The sequence below is a fragment of the Agelaius phoeniceus genome, chromosome 1, assembly GCF_051311805.1.
Source record: "Agelaius phoeniceus isolate bAgePho1 chromosome 1, bAgePho1.hap1, whole genome shotgun sequence".
Classification (NCBI taxonomy): Eukaryota; Metazoa; Chordata; class Aves; order Passeriformes; family Icteridae; genus Agelaius; species Agelaius phoeniceus.
In genome coordinates this window covers 116,199,385-116,217,130 of record NC_135265.1, presented here as the reverse complement: position 1 = coordinate 116,217,130, position 17,746 = coordinate 116,199,385, and the positions used below count along the sequence as shown (strand labels likewise).

The window sequence follows — 17,746 nt, the reverse complement described above, 5'->3', positions numbered from 1 at the left end:
AAGAGCAAGCAATGGGATTATTACCTGTATTTAAGGGAAACTAAATGGAACTCCCAAACTTAGCAGCCTTACTGTGAGAGAAAGATCATCATCCTCTCCCAAGCTCTTTCTCCCTTGTAGCCAGTCTTAGCTACATATCCACATAGGTCTGCACTCAAAGAACAGTTTTGTGCCAAAAATGCCAAGATATTGGCTATAAGTGACAATTTATATAATAAAAGTTATGACATAAAATAATGAGGTGGAAGATTCCATAGGCTTTCAAGTACTGAGAAGCATGAAATATTTAAACATAAGCATTGATACATTTTCTTAGTGCTTGACAAAATATTGTTAACTTCTGGGACTCCCAGTTACTCTCAGCTGCCATTAAACACTGAAATTTAACAGGCATTTGAAACAAAGAGACTGTGATAATATGGACTTGCAGGTTTTGGCATAAAAGGGAAAAACCCCTTAGTTAACCCCTTTTCTTCATACATCACTGCTTAATCAATAATGGTCTTCAGAAGTAATAAGCAATGTAACTTTACCTGTATCCTGTACCAAAATATGCCCAAACCACAGACTGCCCAAATTGACATCACGAACTTTGGCCTTGCATTTACATAGAGAATTTTTAGTATATTGGATATAAAATACATGCACAGTACATGACAATTCCTTTATGTTTAGGCTTAAATATTTGGCACACAACACAATCACCACTCTATCACAATGTAAATTTGGAATAACACAAGAAGCCTTTTCTGCGATCTTAAACATAAAGCTTTAATTACTTAGCACATGAAATGAATTATGATTAAAATCATGCAGATATTCAGACTGCAAAACAAAATACTTCAAATACAACTGCATGTTTAAAATCTACTCAGTCAAATATCTACTTTGAGGTAAAAACGTAAGAACATACTAAGCAATTATAACCTTAACATAAATAAACAAGTATTGATATTTTCAGAACAAAATAAACATGGAAAACAGCAATTTTCAACACATATTGGTACAAGAGATACAGCCCACCTACTCTCCTTCAGTGTGATCCACTCATCTGATATAAATCCAAAAATACTAAAAAACTGCATACTACTAAAGCACAGCAGCCAGTTTCCCCCAACATAAGACTCCTACCTGCTTAGTGCAGTGTTGGGGCAGGTTTTTTTATAAAATATGTAATTTCAAAGATGAAGGGGTTTAATTATACAGCTTCCAAACAAGCACAGTGAAAGCTGTACAACCAAATCCCTAGTGAATACTACAAAATACCTTTGGCCAAAATTCCAAATATAAACAACTGAAATTTGGGTCAAAAATATGTGACCAATTAGCACGTTTATGCTGTCACTTGCATGCACAAAAGTAGACCAGTTCTATGTTTGTGCACCTCAGTGTATTTTTGTTTGGGGTTAAGTAACTGTTTGTGTAATGTATCATGTTGTTGCACAGGGTCCAACTGCATACTCAGATTCATAATACCAGAGACCTCCTCTAAAGCACATAATTTTCCCAGATAACAGTGGTCTCTCACATTTCTTTAACTTCAAGAAGAAAAAAATTCATATTTATTTTCATCACAAGTAGTACAACTAGAATACAAATAAGAACATTCTATTATAGTCTGCAACAGCTGAGGTTTGCATCTCCTGAACTGATTCACTCATACGAGCAACAATACAAGGAAAATGACATAAAAACTGTAATATAAATATTATACTACACCATGAAACACTACAAATAGAACGTACAAAAATTATATTAGGGCATTAATTATCTGTAAACCTATTAAAAAGAACACCTTAATATTAATACAGTTTTTAAGGTAAACATAACCTACAGTCTAAGTTTTCAAATGGCTGTTTGTCAATGCAGCATAGAACATTTCCATAGTGCAAATCTTACCAACTCTATGAAAGATACTGTCCCCTTCAGAAAAATGCTCCTTCCCCCACCCCCCTCAAAAAACTGAGTCACAAAGTCCTATCTCATTTCACATTTCGTTTGAAACATATTAACATACAGAACCTTAATTTTAACACTGAAAATAACCTGAATAATATTGAGAAATTAAAATTAAAAAGTTAGATATGTTATAGCTGGAAGACATGAAATCCAAAAATATGATCCCTGGAAAAGAGGAAATAAAAAGACATTGATATCTCCTTTCTTTCATCTGTTTGAAACGTATTGTATGACAGTACAGCAGGGTCCCTATGTTGTACAACAATCACAAGATCACTTTAATTGCTGAAGAATCACAGTGTTAAGTATATCTGCTTCTTGTAGTGTCAGGCTTTCATCTGTTAGCTCTTTATTTGGAAAGGTAGTCACAAGAACAAAATCCGTTGTTGCAAAAGCTGGACGGGACTGGATAATGAAATCTCGAATATGCTTAATCCTGTGAAAAGGAGATGGACATGAAAACTCTGTATGATTCCATCTGACATACATCTCTGAACATTAACATGATCAGAGAACACAAAACCATTAAGCAGACTAAACCACTAGGTAAGTTCTAGATTTCATATTTCTCTCTGATCCAGATGTAATGATTATAGCTCACAATTTTTTGGTTCTTGCATAAAAAAATCCCCTGAAAAATGATAGCGAATATTGCTTGTTTCCTCAAATAACAGAAACAAAATTTTTAACATTGAAGTATATTGCAAACTGATACCTAACACAGGAAGTCAACTAATCTCAATATCACTGTCAAAAGTTTCATTAATTAGTATATTCCAAAAAAGTGAAGTTGTTAGAAAGAAGAAAGAATCTTAAAATATATAGTCACAGTGAAGAGGAAGCAGACAGGAATTATTAATGCACTTCAATAGCAAGAGCTTTCTCCTATTTTCACTTGGTAGTGAACTTCTGAACAATAGTTAATAAAACAGTAACATAAACAGTATAACAAGAAGAATTTTTTAAGACATGGATAAAAAATAGTATTTTAGAGATAAAATCCTGAAATTTGAGGGTTTTCTATAAAGACATTAAACTGAGAATAATTCTGTGAAGATCTTTTGTAATTAATAAATTGGCAAGTTTACTGTAGCCAAATAAGTAGTGATTTCTGCTTTCTATCAGTCTTCAAGGCCTTTGACATAAATAATGCACTTTGCCATATATATGATCAAAATCAGCTGCTGAAGAAAACGATAAAGATTCACAGTCAAGAAAAAGTTAATAATAATTAAACAAGTTCCTGTCAACACAATCTAGGTTGTTACAGATGTTACTGGCAAGTTTACCACTTCTACCCTTCCATGCAAAGAACACACAACTCAGCTACAGAGGCTCCCAATAAGCCCCACGGTTTGTCTCAGTCACTTCTCAGCAGATGCTGTGAATAAAGGATCTGGGCGTGCACTCTCAGCATATATTATCAGGTCTAAACTGTCAAAAAGTACTGTTGTATCTTCCTCCCTACTGGAATCTCAGCTAAAATATCCTCACTGTGGTCTGTGTATACTGTCAGGTAAAAAAAGCTACACTTTGTCCTCCTCCAGAAGGAAAAAAGGAAACAGATGAGCTCTCCATGTAACAATATTAACATGGAAATGGGTCCATGCTAACACCACCTCCAAGTCAGGATTCAAGCTGCAGCCATGTTCTAACACAATTGTGCAGATTTCAAATTAAGGCTGGCTTTCACAGTGCTAAAGCATGGGTAGAACTGCTGCCCAAATCTCTGTCCTCTGCCCAAAGATCTCTCAGCAGTGGAGAGTAGAGCTTTGCAGAACCCTGCACTAACATAACCTCATGGGGTTGGCTAACACTGTTAGTGGCACTGCCCCAACATCAATAAAACTGGTGCCAAGCTCTAATCAGCAAAGCTACTAACAAATCTAAAACCACCATCAAGTTCACACACTGCCAATTCTTAGGAGATGACCATCCAAAACAGAAGTTAGCTCTCAGTACTATATCCAACCTACATGCTGGAATTGCAAATGAGCATGAAGTGTCTATATATCCTCCTGCATATGGGCTGCAGTGTACACTTACAGCCCATGTCATGTTTGTAATAACCTTAAGTATAACAAGGTAGAAAGCTGGAATTCTTGATTATGGGCCACAGGATTTCTCTGCCCATAGTGTGGACTATATTCCAATTGAGACTATACTTCACACTTTGCAATAAAGAGCTTTCACAGTGTTTCCCAAGTCATCCACCTGATCCTCCCAAGGAGGGCCCAGGGCTGGGATGACTACATAGTGGGGCTATACTGATTTCAGTTGTCCTGGGAACAATTATGGCTCAACTATGTCCTAAAAAAACGAAGGACATCATTGGTTATAAAAGTTTGAACAGATGTTGCAGTTATCAAATATATTGTGTTTCCAAGTACAGAATTTTTGACAGTCAGTTCATCATATAACCATGTAATGAAAGTGACACAGAATGATGTATTTCAGCAAGACCGGTATTTCTCCCTTTTTGATGTCTCGATGAGACTCATTTAACAACAAAACACAAACTTATTGAAATAGTTACTGTTACCTGCATTGATGCAGAATCAATTTACCTGTGTGTTTGATTAAATCTTTGTATTAACCGGCTTCCATCTGCTAATCTAATTTGAATTTTAGTTGCTGGCATGGAATCATCAATCAGAACAGGTGCATTAAGAATGGATTTCTCCTCCTCCTCTGGGGAAGAAGGTGTGCTGACTATTTCAGGTGTAAGGCTATAGGATTGGAAAAAAACCAAAGCAGATGTTACTAATGGAACCATGACAAAGTAGTCTGAAATTTTCAGTCATAGGAATGAAACAGTATATGAATACAGAGCACAGAACAGATCTAGCTTTTTTCACCTTCCAAGCTTCTGCCCTTCACCACTGAAAGCTTTGAATCGCAGTCTGGGCTTCACATATTCCTGTTCTTGGTGATCTTCCATATCCAAATTTACCTGGCCACCATGAACAAGTCGCTGCAGTTCCAAAGGAATTTCCCTGAATTACAAAAATAATACATGACAATAATTACACTTTCAATTACATTCTGAACTGCAAAAAGAAATCATCCAAAAAGTACACACACAGTATGAGTCAATACTAATATTATGTATACTTTCAAAGTCACATTCAATTGGTTTATGAATTGATTTCACCCTAAAAGAAGAAAAAAAAATCAGTGAACTAACAGTCAAAACTTAGAATATACTGACAGCTGAATCACAGAATGAGCTAGGAAAAAACTGTGAATATAAAAGCTGTTGTAGCAAGTATCATTCAGAGTTAAACCACCAAAAGAACCAAAGTATTGCAAATTTTTAAGTGCCCCATGCATCTGGTGACAAATACAGACTATATTTTATGGGTTCAGGCAAAGAAGAAATCTGGAGCTTTTGATAAGTGTGTGGAGAAAGGATTTTTGTCCACTTCACTTCAAACACATACCTCAAAAAAGTTGTCATTTTAACTTACCCTCTTTTAACTGACTCAAGAAATTGAGCATTTGTTGGATCTGAATAGGATCTCAATTCGCCATCATCTAAACTGAATCCATTCCTCCACAGTTTCAGCAAAATTTGAACCTATAAAGTAAAACAAGTTTAAAAAATAAAGACAAAAAAGGCAGCACAATTTCATACAGACTAGTTATAGAAATTTTGATCTACACTAAACAAATTTTGTACAAGACCACAAACAAGGAGGCAAATGACAAAATAAGAACAATACCTCACTGTATTGTTAGAATGTACCTCACTGTAACTGTCATTGTTAGAATATTTTTGAAAAAGCCATAGAATACCGCACTGTAACTGTCATTGTTAGAATATTTTTGAAAAAGCCTGGTAGTTATAGACTACTGTCTTCTTCTAGACCATTCTCCTACCTTGGGAAAAATAATCTCTTAATCTGCTATCCATGACATAAAGTATGATACACTGAGGGTGTAGTGATCTTCATCATGTTCCAGTTATTTCCAAAAGCAGTAAACATTTTTATTGAGAAATTAAGAAATAAACCCATAAAATAACAAATTACTGCTGATACATCAGTTACAGCAAAACCTACACTTCCCTCAAATTATTACAAGCTGAGTTCCAACAAAGCTGAAAGTAGCTCCATTCAGCTCAAAAGCTAAGAATCCTGGAAACCAGCCTCCTTTGCTCCTGTCTTATTTTGCTACATCCTACATGAAAGGTCCAGCCAGGGCCTTCCAGCTTCAAAACCTGCATCCTCTCTTCCTTCTAAGTGCTTTGTCATCCAGCAAAACTAGGCTTCCCCAGCCAGTAAAACTGGCCTTCCCTTAGAAAGCTATATATGTTCCCAATTATGGAAAGTCCACTCCAACAAGAGTCTGGCTGGGTACAGCTGGCTGTTACTTGGAGTAGAAGGATTGCTGGAGACCAAAAGGCTCCCTGTGTGGCACAACAGCACCCCCTAGCCAGGACCACATCCTTTGGCCTTAGTAGCTGTTTCTAGACAAGCTGAAAATTTGCTTTAGCCATTAACAAAAATAACAAAATGCAGAGAACTTCTTTTCTCCTCACCCTCTCCTTCACATCCTGCTTTTTAAGTGATAGGAAAGAAAGGCCTCAAGCCTGCTGCTTCCCCTTCTCTAGAACACCTCCAGTTTGAAATGGGCTGCTTTGCAAGCCACAACAAGAATCAATTCCTAAAAGCATTAAAATGTTAGCACAGCTAAGAGAATCCAGGACAACACCTGGAAACAACAACACTGAAAAGGAGGTGTGCTAAGAATTTCAAAGTAATTTACATCTGACAGCTCCATAATGGAGGCCTTAGGGGTATCCAACAAACATCTCTTCAGAAACTTCAACAATTTCTACTGAACATGTAGCTAATATTTAGATATTATTTTCTCCTCATAAACATAGTTTCAGTAATTGTGGCATTTCAAGCTGTAAACATGATTAAGCAGGCCTCTGTTGGAGATTCTGTTTTCTGCTATGAATTTTACTTACATCCTGATTTTCTCCATATATGTATTCAGAGTGCTTTTGTGATGAGTCACCCAATCTGTATCCACCACCAGAAAATGACTAAAAAAGTAAAAAGAAAAGCTTATAAAATAATTATCTAAAACAGTTTATCAAAATTCTTACCTAGGTAAAAAAAAAAAAAAAAAAAAAGAAAAAAAAAGAGCTTGCTTCTGAGATAAAAAGCAAATACTGTTCTATCATGTATTTTCTAAGTGGAAAATTATATCTAGCAGCCACAGTCAGACTAAGAAAGCTTTGTGACACATTTCAGCTTCTGTTCTGCACACTTTTTCAAACATAAGAATCATAGAATACTTCAGGTTGGAAGAGACCTTTAAAGGTCACAAACTTGAATGTTTCCAGGAATGAAGCATGCACTACCTCCCTGAGCATCTGTTCCAGTGTCTTAACACACTTACTGTAAAAAATGTCTCTCTAATACCTAGTGTGAATCTACCCTCTTTTAGTTTAAAACCTTTACCCCTTGTCCTACCAGAACAGGGCCTGCTAAAAAGTTTATCCCCATCTTTCTTATAGGCTGCCTTTAAGTATTAGAAGGCTGCAATGAGGTCTTCCCAGACCCTTGTCTTTTCAAGGCTGAACAATCCCAACTCTCTCAGCCCTTCCTCACAGGAGAAATGCTCCATTCCTCTGATTATTTTCGTGGCTTTCCTCTGGACTTCTCTAACAGTTTCATGTCCTTCCTGTGCTGTGGATCCCAGAGCTGGATGAATCACTCCAGGTGTGTGCTCTCACCAGAGTGGAGTAGAGGGGCAACATCCCCTTCCTCACCCTGGTGCCCATGCTTCTTTTGATGCAGCCCAGGACATGTCTGGCTTTCTGGGCTGTGAGTGCACATTGCTGGGTCATGTCCAACTTTTCATCTACCACTACCCCCATGTCCTTCCCCAGAATTGTTCTTGATCCTTTCAAGCTCCAGCCTGTGCTGATACTGGGGGTTGCCCAGAGGCAGATGCAGAATCCTGCATCTGGCATTGTTGAATCTCATGAGGTTCCCATGAGCCCATTTCTTAAGCTTGTCCAGATCCCTCTGGATGGCATCCAAGACCAGGCAGATCAGCTGCAACACTCAGCCTGGTGTCACCTGCAGACTTGCTGAGGGTGCACTTGACCCCACTGTCTGTGTTACTGATGAAGACATTGAACAGCACTGGTCCCTCTACGGATACCTTGTCACCAGCCTGCACCTGGACGCTGAACTGGTGACCACAACTCTCTAGGAGCAATTCTGTAGGTAAGATTTGGGATGCAAATTTAGTCCGGTTTCTTATTTAATCAATTGTAATTAAAAACAAAGCATATAATTCCAGTTCATGATGATTTCTAATGATTCCCTCTGAAATTGTGTGGTCCTTTATTTTCTAGAGCAAGCTGTTTGGAAACAGACAATATAAAACTATTTTGAGCAAATCTGCTATTTGTAAATCACAGAAGGAGGCACTTGCTCTCCTGTGGTTTGATGAATTTCAGAAACACAAATGTAAAGAGAGATCAACACATTTCTTGACTTTTACCTTGGCTTTACTGAAATCACCAGATGCTCTTGAGGCTTCATCTAATGGGACTGCCCCATGTTCTTTTGCTTCCTTGAAGAGTTCAGCAACAATTTTACTTGGGTTTGTAGAAGCCGCAGAAATCTGTAATCCTCTATATTCTGAGTCACCTGAATAAAATCTTTAGAATAGTAATGCAAATAAGCAACAATGCCTTAAATAACAAGCACAATTTTTCTCTTTCCATCAAAAGAAAAAAAAAAAATTAACAGAGAGGCAAATTTGGCACAAATCCTTTTCATTGTAATAAATGCTTCATTTGGTTCCAACCTCCTCAATAATCCAAGCAGCGCTATACTAAAGACATTTGACTAACAAAGAACCAAGGTGCCTTCTGGAACAGATTCCAAAGATCAGAGGGCAAGGCCACAAGTTTTAAGTGAACACAGTCCTGATGGAGCTGGGCATCTTATGTGGCTGTCACCTGCTCCCAGAAAGACTGATTTCCACAGGGGTGTCCTGTGCATGGGACTGTGCCTGGATTGGACAGAATATAAATTCACAGCTAACGCCACCTTAGCAGAAAAAGTTATAAAACTGTTCTTGGAAAACCTGAACAGTGCCACAATTTAATTTTTTAATTCAAAGATCTAGCATACATTCATTCCCAACAGTATCAGAAATAGAAATTTTAAAATAAATATTATTAACTTCCAAGGCATTTTAAAACCTGCAGAAAATGTTGTGAAAGCTAATTTGTGGGATTTTTTTCCTTCACAGCATCATTATTAGCTCTTGAAGACAAAATGCTAAACTACAAATAGTTCTGTTCAAAACTGTATCTGTTGGATGATGAAGATCAAGATATTCCTCAAGAATTATCTAGAGAAAGGCACTACAATCTCTAAATACCATTGGAATAGATACTGTAAAAAAATCTGTAAATAAATCAAAATCTAGCAAACCCGATTGTTTTGCCTTTGATTACAGGAAGCATTAATAACTAATAACTGCTTTCCACTTTCCTCAACTTTTACATTTAACCATTTGGGGGAAGGCAAGTCAATCCATGTGAAACTGTTTCTCAGACCAATGCCTTCACAATGTGTCGATTCCATCATATTTTACAATAACCAGAAGAGAGTATTGGGTATGAGGTTACTGTACAATCATACTGTTTTTATAATGCCACATAACTGTCAATCCCTGAGTGACATGTCTCCTTTATACATAAATTTGTCTTTATTCCCCCAACCACCATTTATATGGAAAATCTTTAATTATTAGATTTAAAAGAATGATAGTGGTAAGGATATGAAACAGGAATTCTTATCAGAATTTGTATTCAAGAAAGGAAGTGCTCAAATATTTGAGCAATAGATACACAGAACAATTCAGGATATTCAGAATGACAAAAAGTTTTTGAGCACAAGTGTAAGTTACAACCTTTATGACCATACAGGTTAAGGCACGTACAGGTCCTACATCACTCCAGCCAGATTCTGCTAAATATAATTTTACAACAATAGTGTACAGCTAACACTCTAGTAAGTCCCCTAGCTCTTTGCAGAACAGATCTAGCTCACATGCATTTTGAAAGAACATGAGGGAGGAAAGTGTGAATGTGACACAAACCCCAATTACTTTCACAATTATTAAACTGTTTTGTTTTGTTTTAAAAATACCTTTGGTTTTCTTTGTCATCACTCATGCTTCTCTCTGGTTTTCTCAATCTTTTAAGAGAATCCAGCTTAAGACTGCCAAGAGAATAAAAGAAAATATTTGAAGATGACTGGCACATAAACTTCATATCTAACTTCTGAAACTACTTCTTTTTCAAAAACTAAGAATATTGAGTTGCGTTTTTTGGGGTTTTGTTTGGTTGCTTGGGTTTTTGTTTTGCTGAAGTACACAGCCATAAATGCTTCTCAGTGAACAAGGAGGAAAGAGCACACATATGGCAGTCATTTTGCATTAACAGTTGCACTGGATGGTCACTATAGGTCTATTCCAACTGAATTATTTTTTTCTACCATAGAAGAGCAGCACTGTTTCCATGCAATTAATGCACTGCTCTCATCTGAGAGCAAACTGAAGTCTCTTAATTCATCTCTTCCATCTCACACAGATTCCAGTATGAATGCCAGCAAATAACAAGTATTTGCCAACTATCACACTGAAGTGTTTGAGATTTGGTACTGCAGCTTCTCCTTTGCTTGGGAGTGGGGAGTTTTAACTTCATGAGATGTACTGGGAAATTGAGCTGTTTGCTTTATTTGTTTGTAAACTTAGTTCTGTGTAGCTGGTTCGTCAGCTTAGGTGCGTTCACCAAAAGATACAAAAAAACCCATCAAAACCCCCTATACTTCCAAGTGTCCCATATTCTGTCCCTCTTCCTGAAGAGATTTCTGCATTTGCAGTGAACTTGAAGCATAACTGGTGACTAAATCTTTTCTGTTCCTTGACCTCCTTTAACACTGAGATCCATGCTGGCAGCAGTGATTCAAAAACAAGCCACATACAAGACTTGCTATGGCATCACTGTCAGTAGTTTTATAAATATTTATCTTCTTTAAATTATTTTATTTGATTAATTAAAAACTGGCAAGATAATTTTATAAAAAACATCCAAGACTATGATGAATCTTCAAATGTTATGTGAACTGCAAACACTGCAGTTTAGTACTATTCTAGGAAAAGCTGGACTGAAATATGCATCTATCCTTCCACCTGCCCAACCCAGACAAATTCATTAAGAACTTCTTCTTATTTCTGTCACCCCATAGGAACTTCCTAATAATTTTTAGAATCACTATTTGTCTCATCAGGCACTGCCATAAATACAACACTGAAAGCAGTTCACTTGCCAAGTTTCACACAAGCTGCTAGTTTACTGAATTTTGAAGAAACAAAGAACTGCAGTAATTTTCTGATACAGCAAATTTCCAAATTACATCTGTGTAAAAAAAGAGCAACACAGCATTTTGCTTATAGCATCTCACATGAAATAGATTTAAAGTGTTTTGGAATACCTGGAATACCAATTGGTAAAAAAGCTCCTAAATAAATTTTAAAAGCATTCTGAGAAGACAGACAATGCATTATTGCAGGGATTCACAATTTTTGATTATGAATTACTGTAGATTGCTTTTAATACGAGGAGGGATCAAGCAGGAATGACAAAGTTTTGTGAGCTAACAAAACACCTAACCACACATTTCTGAAAAAAACCCCACATCTTACCTCTGTGATACCTTTGGGTTACTGGTCTTTGTAGCTGTTGGCTTGTCAGAACACAATGACTGTCTTTTAGCTTCATCTTCATATAACTCTGCCAAGGCCAGCTGGAGGAAACAAAACTCTTTTTTGTAAGTCTGTAACTCAAGAAGTACATATAATAAGAAATAAGACAAAAATTAATGTGAAATATCCATCTCTCCAGAAAAGTAGAAATATCAACATGAGGAACCCCAACTAAAATTCCACTTCCCTTGTGCTTTATATAAAAAAATCAAACTACACAATGCTTAAATGCCATTATGACTTGGATCTTGCACTGTGCTGTCCTTTAGTTTCCACTGTTTCACCAGCTACATAAAATCTGTATTAGATTCAGCCATGAGGGTAAATACCCAAAGAGATATTAAGCATCAGCTCATTAATGGTAACAAATTGAAACAAAGCAGCAATCTAACCCTCTGATGGAAGCAAACAATAAATTTTACAAACATTTTACATAGAAATGTAAAAAACATAATTCAAATAAGCTTGTACTGGGATGAAGAACAAATTCAGCCTTGCTGGCTTGAATTCAAGGCATCACTTCACAAAAACTTACACAAACCCCAACAACTTTTTCCCAAAGATTCTTGAAATGCTGCCATATCACTGGCAAGCTCATTTTTAGAAATGTATGTAAGGGACTTGCAATGTCATTTCAGCAATCTTTCTTCTGTCCTGAATAAGACTCTACTTTGTCAAATCATCCTTAGTTTTGTCCCCAAGCCATTCTGCTCACATTATGTGATTCACATAGAAAAGGTACTAGGCTACAATTTCATTACATTTTTATGCAGAGGGGATACACATTAAAATAAAATGAAACATCATCTGTCCTTGAAAACACACTGCTACAAACACAGGGTATTAATCCCATATTAATTTTTGTTGTTTTTATAATATTATGAGGTATTTTCTGCAGGGAAAAGATAAATATGAGGAATTATATCCATTAAGAAAATTAAATTGAGAAAAGAGAGCCCAAAAAAAATCTGCTGAAGACCTCTATTTCATATGAGGATAGAAGAAAATACCTTTCAGATATATAAAGCTGATGGGTAAGTCACAGACTTACTATCCCTAATGCAAGGATTGAGGGATGCTGAGAGAGCATGGAAGGGCATGGCCAGGTTTCTGTGCTTTCCTCATGCCCCATCTCGTATGGTGGCGCCACAAATCAAGTACAGACTCAGGAGGGTACTTCCGTGCGGTTTAACACTTTATCAAAAAGTATCCAGCCAAAACGCCAGTCTGCTTCAGCTGACTAAAACCTTATAACCAGAAGTATCGACACAGACTTTGTTACAGTTACATATTGTAGCAACGAAATAGCAATCCCAGAGAATAACACAACAATAACACAGGAGAAGAGGAGGCTCCAGAGAGATCTCACTGGGGCCTTTTGTACTTAAAGGGGGCTAAGAAAAAAAAGCAGGAGAGCAACTTTCTACATGGGCAGATAGTGATAGGGCAAGGCAGAATGGTTTTAAACTACAAGAGGAGAGATTTAGATTAGATAGTAGGAAGAAATTCTTTACTCGAAGGGTAGTGAGGCATCAGAAAAGATTTCCCAGAGAAGTTGTGGATGCCTCATCCCTGGGAGTGTTGAAGGCCAGGTCGAATGGAGCTCTGAGCAACACAGTCTAGTGAAAGGTGTCCCTGCCCATAGCACAGGAGCTGGAACCGTATGATCTTTAGGATCCTTTCCAACTCAAAGCATCCTATGATTGCAGCAAAATTAATCTTAAGAGGAACCTATGAAAATTCCAAATAGTAACCAAGAAAAAAACTATACGCATCTTTGTCTGTCAATTATGTGTAATTAAATAGAACAGGGACAGTTCCAGTTATTAAGTTTCACCTGTTTACCAGTTTCTGGCTAAAAGATTTTGAACCTTCAAAAAGTGTCAAATCACGTGTAAAAAAAAAAAAAAAAGGAATACTGCTAAAATTAAGCTAAAATTAAGGTTTGTAATACTGATAAAGGGTTTGTAAATTTAAGTACTGATGCTGAATTACATTTGTGATCACACTCTACTTTTCCCACATACACCTGGGAAAAGATCTTGTCCTTAGTCTTACACCACATCTGCAGAGACTGACATTTTCATACGGGAGAAGACATTCCTATCAAATAATCAGGAAATGCAATGGCACTTCAATAACTTCAAGGACAGTTAAAACCCAGCTAGTGAAATGTCGGGAGAGCCCTTCCCGTTCCCTAGAACTGAGCACACACCTTTTCCTAAAGGGCCCAGTGCTCCTCCAGAGGCGTCCTCCCCTTCCCAGCCCCAAAGGGGCGTGGGAGCTGAAGGAAGCAAAGCCGAGTGGGTGCAGAGGGCACGTCGGGGCAGTCCCGCGGGGATCCCGCACACCGCCCGCTGCCCTCAGCGCCGGCCCGAGGGAAGGCCTGGGGCGGCCCCGAGGGGACGCAGCGCTCCGCCCGGCCCGGCCCGACCCCGCCCCGCCCCGGGAGCAGGGCGGCACCTCCGCCCTCTCACCTGCAAATCCCGGGCGCTGGGCGGGCGGCCGCTGCTCCGGGGCTGCCGGTCCCTGCGGGCGCCGGCGGCCGGAGCCGCGGGCACATCCCCGTCCGGCTGCGCGGGCGCTGCCCCGCCGTCCGCCATCTTGTGGAGGCGGTGGCCAAGGCCGGGTGGGGCGGGGCCAGCGCCGCCGGGGCGGCCGCCATGGCAACGGCAGAGGCCGCGCCGGGCCCGCCGTACCGGCCCCGGGCCCGCCGCAGGCCGGTGCCTCCCATCGTCAGAACTTTACCGTGCTTGTGCACCTCAGCGAACAAAGCCGTTAGCATCCATTCTTGGCGAATTGCATAGCTTGTCTATCCGTAGTTAAAGCCCTGCTTGCTGGTTTTATGTCTTGCTTCTCATTCTACTTAGTCTGCAGGTGCAGTTCTTCCCTCCATTTGAGTCTGGGGTCCATTTTACTCAAAGAATTGGTGGTTGCCCACTGCCGAAATTACCTACCACACAACCAAATGGGCTGGAACAGACCTCTGAAATCATCTTGTCCAACCTGTGACCATACACCACCATGTCAACTAGATCATGGCACAGAGTGTCACATCCAGCCCTCCGCCACCTCCCTGGGTAGCCCATTCCAATGTCTTATCCTTCTTTCTGTGAATAAATTCTTCCTAATGTCCACCTTAAACCTTCCCTGCCTCAGCTTAAGACTATGTGGTGTCATCCTGTTGCTGGGGAGAAGTGGCCAATTCCCTCCTGGCTACAACCTCCTTTCAGGGAGTTACAGAGAGTGATAAGGTCATCCATGAGAGTTCTTTTCTTCAGTCTAGACAACCCCAGCGCCCTCAGCTAATTCTCACAGGACTTGTGCTCCAGACTCTTCACCAGCTTTGTAGCCCTCCTCTGGATCCTTCTCTTCCCCCAGTTACTGCTCAGTTCTGCTGACTTCACTCCTGATGGCTCTTGTCCAGACAGAACTTCCATCTTGGGAGTGTCTTCACTTTTCCTTAAAACAGCTCCTTTTCCTTAAAACTTAGCATGATGCCATATTTTATGGGGTGTCCCTGCAGTCATTCAGGTTCAGCTGATTTGTCTGTGTGCCTTCCAAACTCCTTGTGTACCTCCAGCCTGCTCACTGGTGGGGCAGGGTGGGAAGCAGAAAAGGCCTTGGTGTGTGTAAGCCCTGCTCAACAGTACTCAAAGCACCACTGTGTTACCAACACTGGCTTTCAGTCACAAATCCAAAACACAGCATTTATGGAAAATTAACTCCAGCCTAGACAGGATGAAGAACTCTTGACTGTGACCAGAAAGCTGAATTGCAGTACTGTAAAGCTGTAGCTGTAGCCAGCCAACTATCCTCAGTTTTCTCTAGGGCTGTTCAGCTCAAACACCTGCTGCCTTCTAATCAATCTCTCTAGACCCTGTTGACTCTGGATTACAGTCCAGAAACACTGGTAATGGTGACTAGTGGAGCTGGCATCCCATAGAACTGTTTAAGCTGGACTATTAAACTCTGCACTTCATGCCTTCACAGTCAGCCAAACTCTCAGTGAGAATGCAGACAGAACATTCTGTCCCAGTCCACAAACAGCACAGAAAAAAGCATATGATGTGGTACCCAGATGCATCTCAAGGGTGAATGGTGACACTGGTGACACTGGTCTCTACACTGGTGACAATATTGTTCTTATGGAGTATGTAGATATGAATGATTGGGTTTTTCCTACAGAACTATATTGTGTCCTTGACAAAGAAGAATGGCACCACTGAGAAGATATATTCTATGTATACATATTTATATAACATTGCATATAAAATACATTTCATGCAGCTCCCACATTCAGAACTTTAAATGCTGATGATGTATGCTTGCAAAGAACTCTTTGCTTGATGTAGGAAAAAATGGAACCTGAATAGAAATAGATCTTCCCTCAGCTGGCTCCTGTACTTGAAGCATTCATGTGAGGACTATGCCAAGTGCAAAGCTTTAGTCACTTTATTTCATTCAGCCTTCCTTGGGTTGATATGTGGTGTGCAGCTTCTGTCTAAGTCAAAATGTTCTGTGGTGATGCAGACTGAATTAGCAGAGAGGATGTCTAAACTGTAATCACTTTAAAAGCCAAATAACTTTATTATAAAATCTGTTTTTTATAATTCGGTGTTCCATATTTTGACAGGCATATCCTCTCTAAACATTGGCATTATTCTTGTCTGTCTTTCTCTGTGATTGCCTCCTCTGCTTAAGGCTGTCAACAACATTTCAGGAGATCACCTGAATATAGATCAGCACATAATTATTTTCTCAGTGGAATTTATATTGTCATAGATATCTGGAAATTTAAATTTGTGCAATGCAAGCATCCATTTTAATTCGCATAACATTATTCTTGTGACCAATGTTTTCTCACAGAGCTGTAGATTTAAAACAGTTAATTACTACCTGGCAGCTCTAGTTCTTTAATAAAATTTGATACTGTATCTTTTTTTATGTCTAAAATATGCTTCAACTATCCTAAATATTTTCCTCCTAGAGGCTAAAACTAGCAGCATTTACAACCTTCTTTTTGGTAGTCAGGTCTTTTTTTCCCCAAAATTTCACTACAGTGTCAGTGCTGTCCAGAAACAAACATAAAAACACAAGTTAAAAAAATAGTAAATAAAAAGCCCATACATAAAGTGAAAAATTCTCCATGCCAGAGTGTGGAGAATGCAGATAAGTAAGACACTTAAATGCACTTCTGAAGTCCCAGTGAACTATAATATTTTCTTGATTAGTGAACTTGTATCTCTCTTACCCAAGAGGCAAATGAGTAAGTGCTGACATAGCATTTGTATTTAAATTAATTTGCTTTTTTTTTGCCAAAAATGCATAGTCCTTTATAACTGGTTTTGTGACTAGTTGGCAGCAGGGAATTCATTGATGCTATTACTTCTCCATGAGTTTCAGTTCCATGAAGCTTGTGCTGGAAAGAGAGAAATGCAGTAAGGGGGAGAGCATCTGTGCTTTGTGGTTGTGAAGTAAACTGTGTTAGAGGGAAATTTCCCACAGAAAATAATTTAGGAACAAGAAAGGGCTTGGTTAAACACAATGGGTTGTCAAGGCCTATGGTCACAATGTACCAGCTGTTTTGCAACTGATAACATTGTATGATAAATTAAAGGAAATTTCTTAGGGGCTGAGAGATTCACATTTGTATTAAAAAAATAAAATCACCACCAAACTCCAAAATAAATAGAACATAGTCTGTTAAAAATCAACATGTATTTCTAATTTCTAAAGCACTACATTTCTTAAACTCAGTATGTTAAAATGGGCTTTTTGTTGCTATTGAGGTCTAATGTTCTGCTATTTCATCATCATTTCAACCTAGAATTGCTTTGGCCTAACTCCACAATTTATATTGGATTTTGTTACAAGCTTTGTATTACAATAACTGCAAAAGAGCAACAGTGTCTTCATTTCCCTGCTCACTTTGGTTGTCTCCAAATGTTTCATCACAGACAGCATTTTGCTG

At 38.7% G+C, this 17,746-nt stretch overlaps 1 protein-coding gene across 2 annotated transcripts; it reads right to left on the bottom strand.

The window, feature by feature from the left end:
* Positions 1-755: 755 nt before the first annotated feature.
* UBXN2B (UBX domain protein 2B) lies at positions 756-14,403 on the bottom strand. Of its 2 annotated transcripts, none has more exons than XM_054638879.2 (9): positions 14,250-14,403; positions 11,713-11,813; positions 10,155-10,226; positions 8,491-8,650; positions 6,938-7,015; positions 5,430-5,539; positions 4,818-4,955; positions 4,527-4,688; positions 756-2,395 (listed from the first exon to the last, which is right to left on the bottom strand). In XM_054638879.2, the coding sequence occupies exons 1-9, from the start codon at positions 14,373-14,375 to the stop codon at positions 2,233-2,235; spliced, it is 1,110 nt and encodes a 369-aa protein (XP_054494854.1). In that variant the 5' UTR covers positions 14,376-14,403; the 3' UTR covers positions 756-2,232. The 2 variants fall into 2 exon arrangements, with proteins under 2 accessions (XP_054494854.1, XP_077041941.1); XM_077185826.1 differs by having other exon boundaries at positions 2,259-2,395; positions 4,502-4,688.
* Positions 14,404-17,746: the final 3,343 nt, after the last annotated feature.

Coding starts and splice junctions, on each gene's coding strand:
- UBXN2B (XM_054638879.2), bottom strand. CDS start 14,375: ATGGCGGACGGCGGGGCAGCGCCCGCGCAGCCGGACGGGGATGTGCCC. Junction 4,689..4,817: donor GAAGGGCAGAAGCTTGGAAG/GTGAAAAAAGCT, acceptor CCAATCCTATAG/CCTTACACCTGAAATAGTCA. Junction 2,396..4,526: donor AGATTTAATCAAACACACAG/GTAAATTGATTC, acceptor TCCTTTTCACAG/GATTAAGCATATTCGAGATT.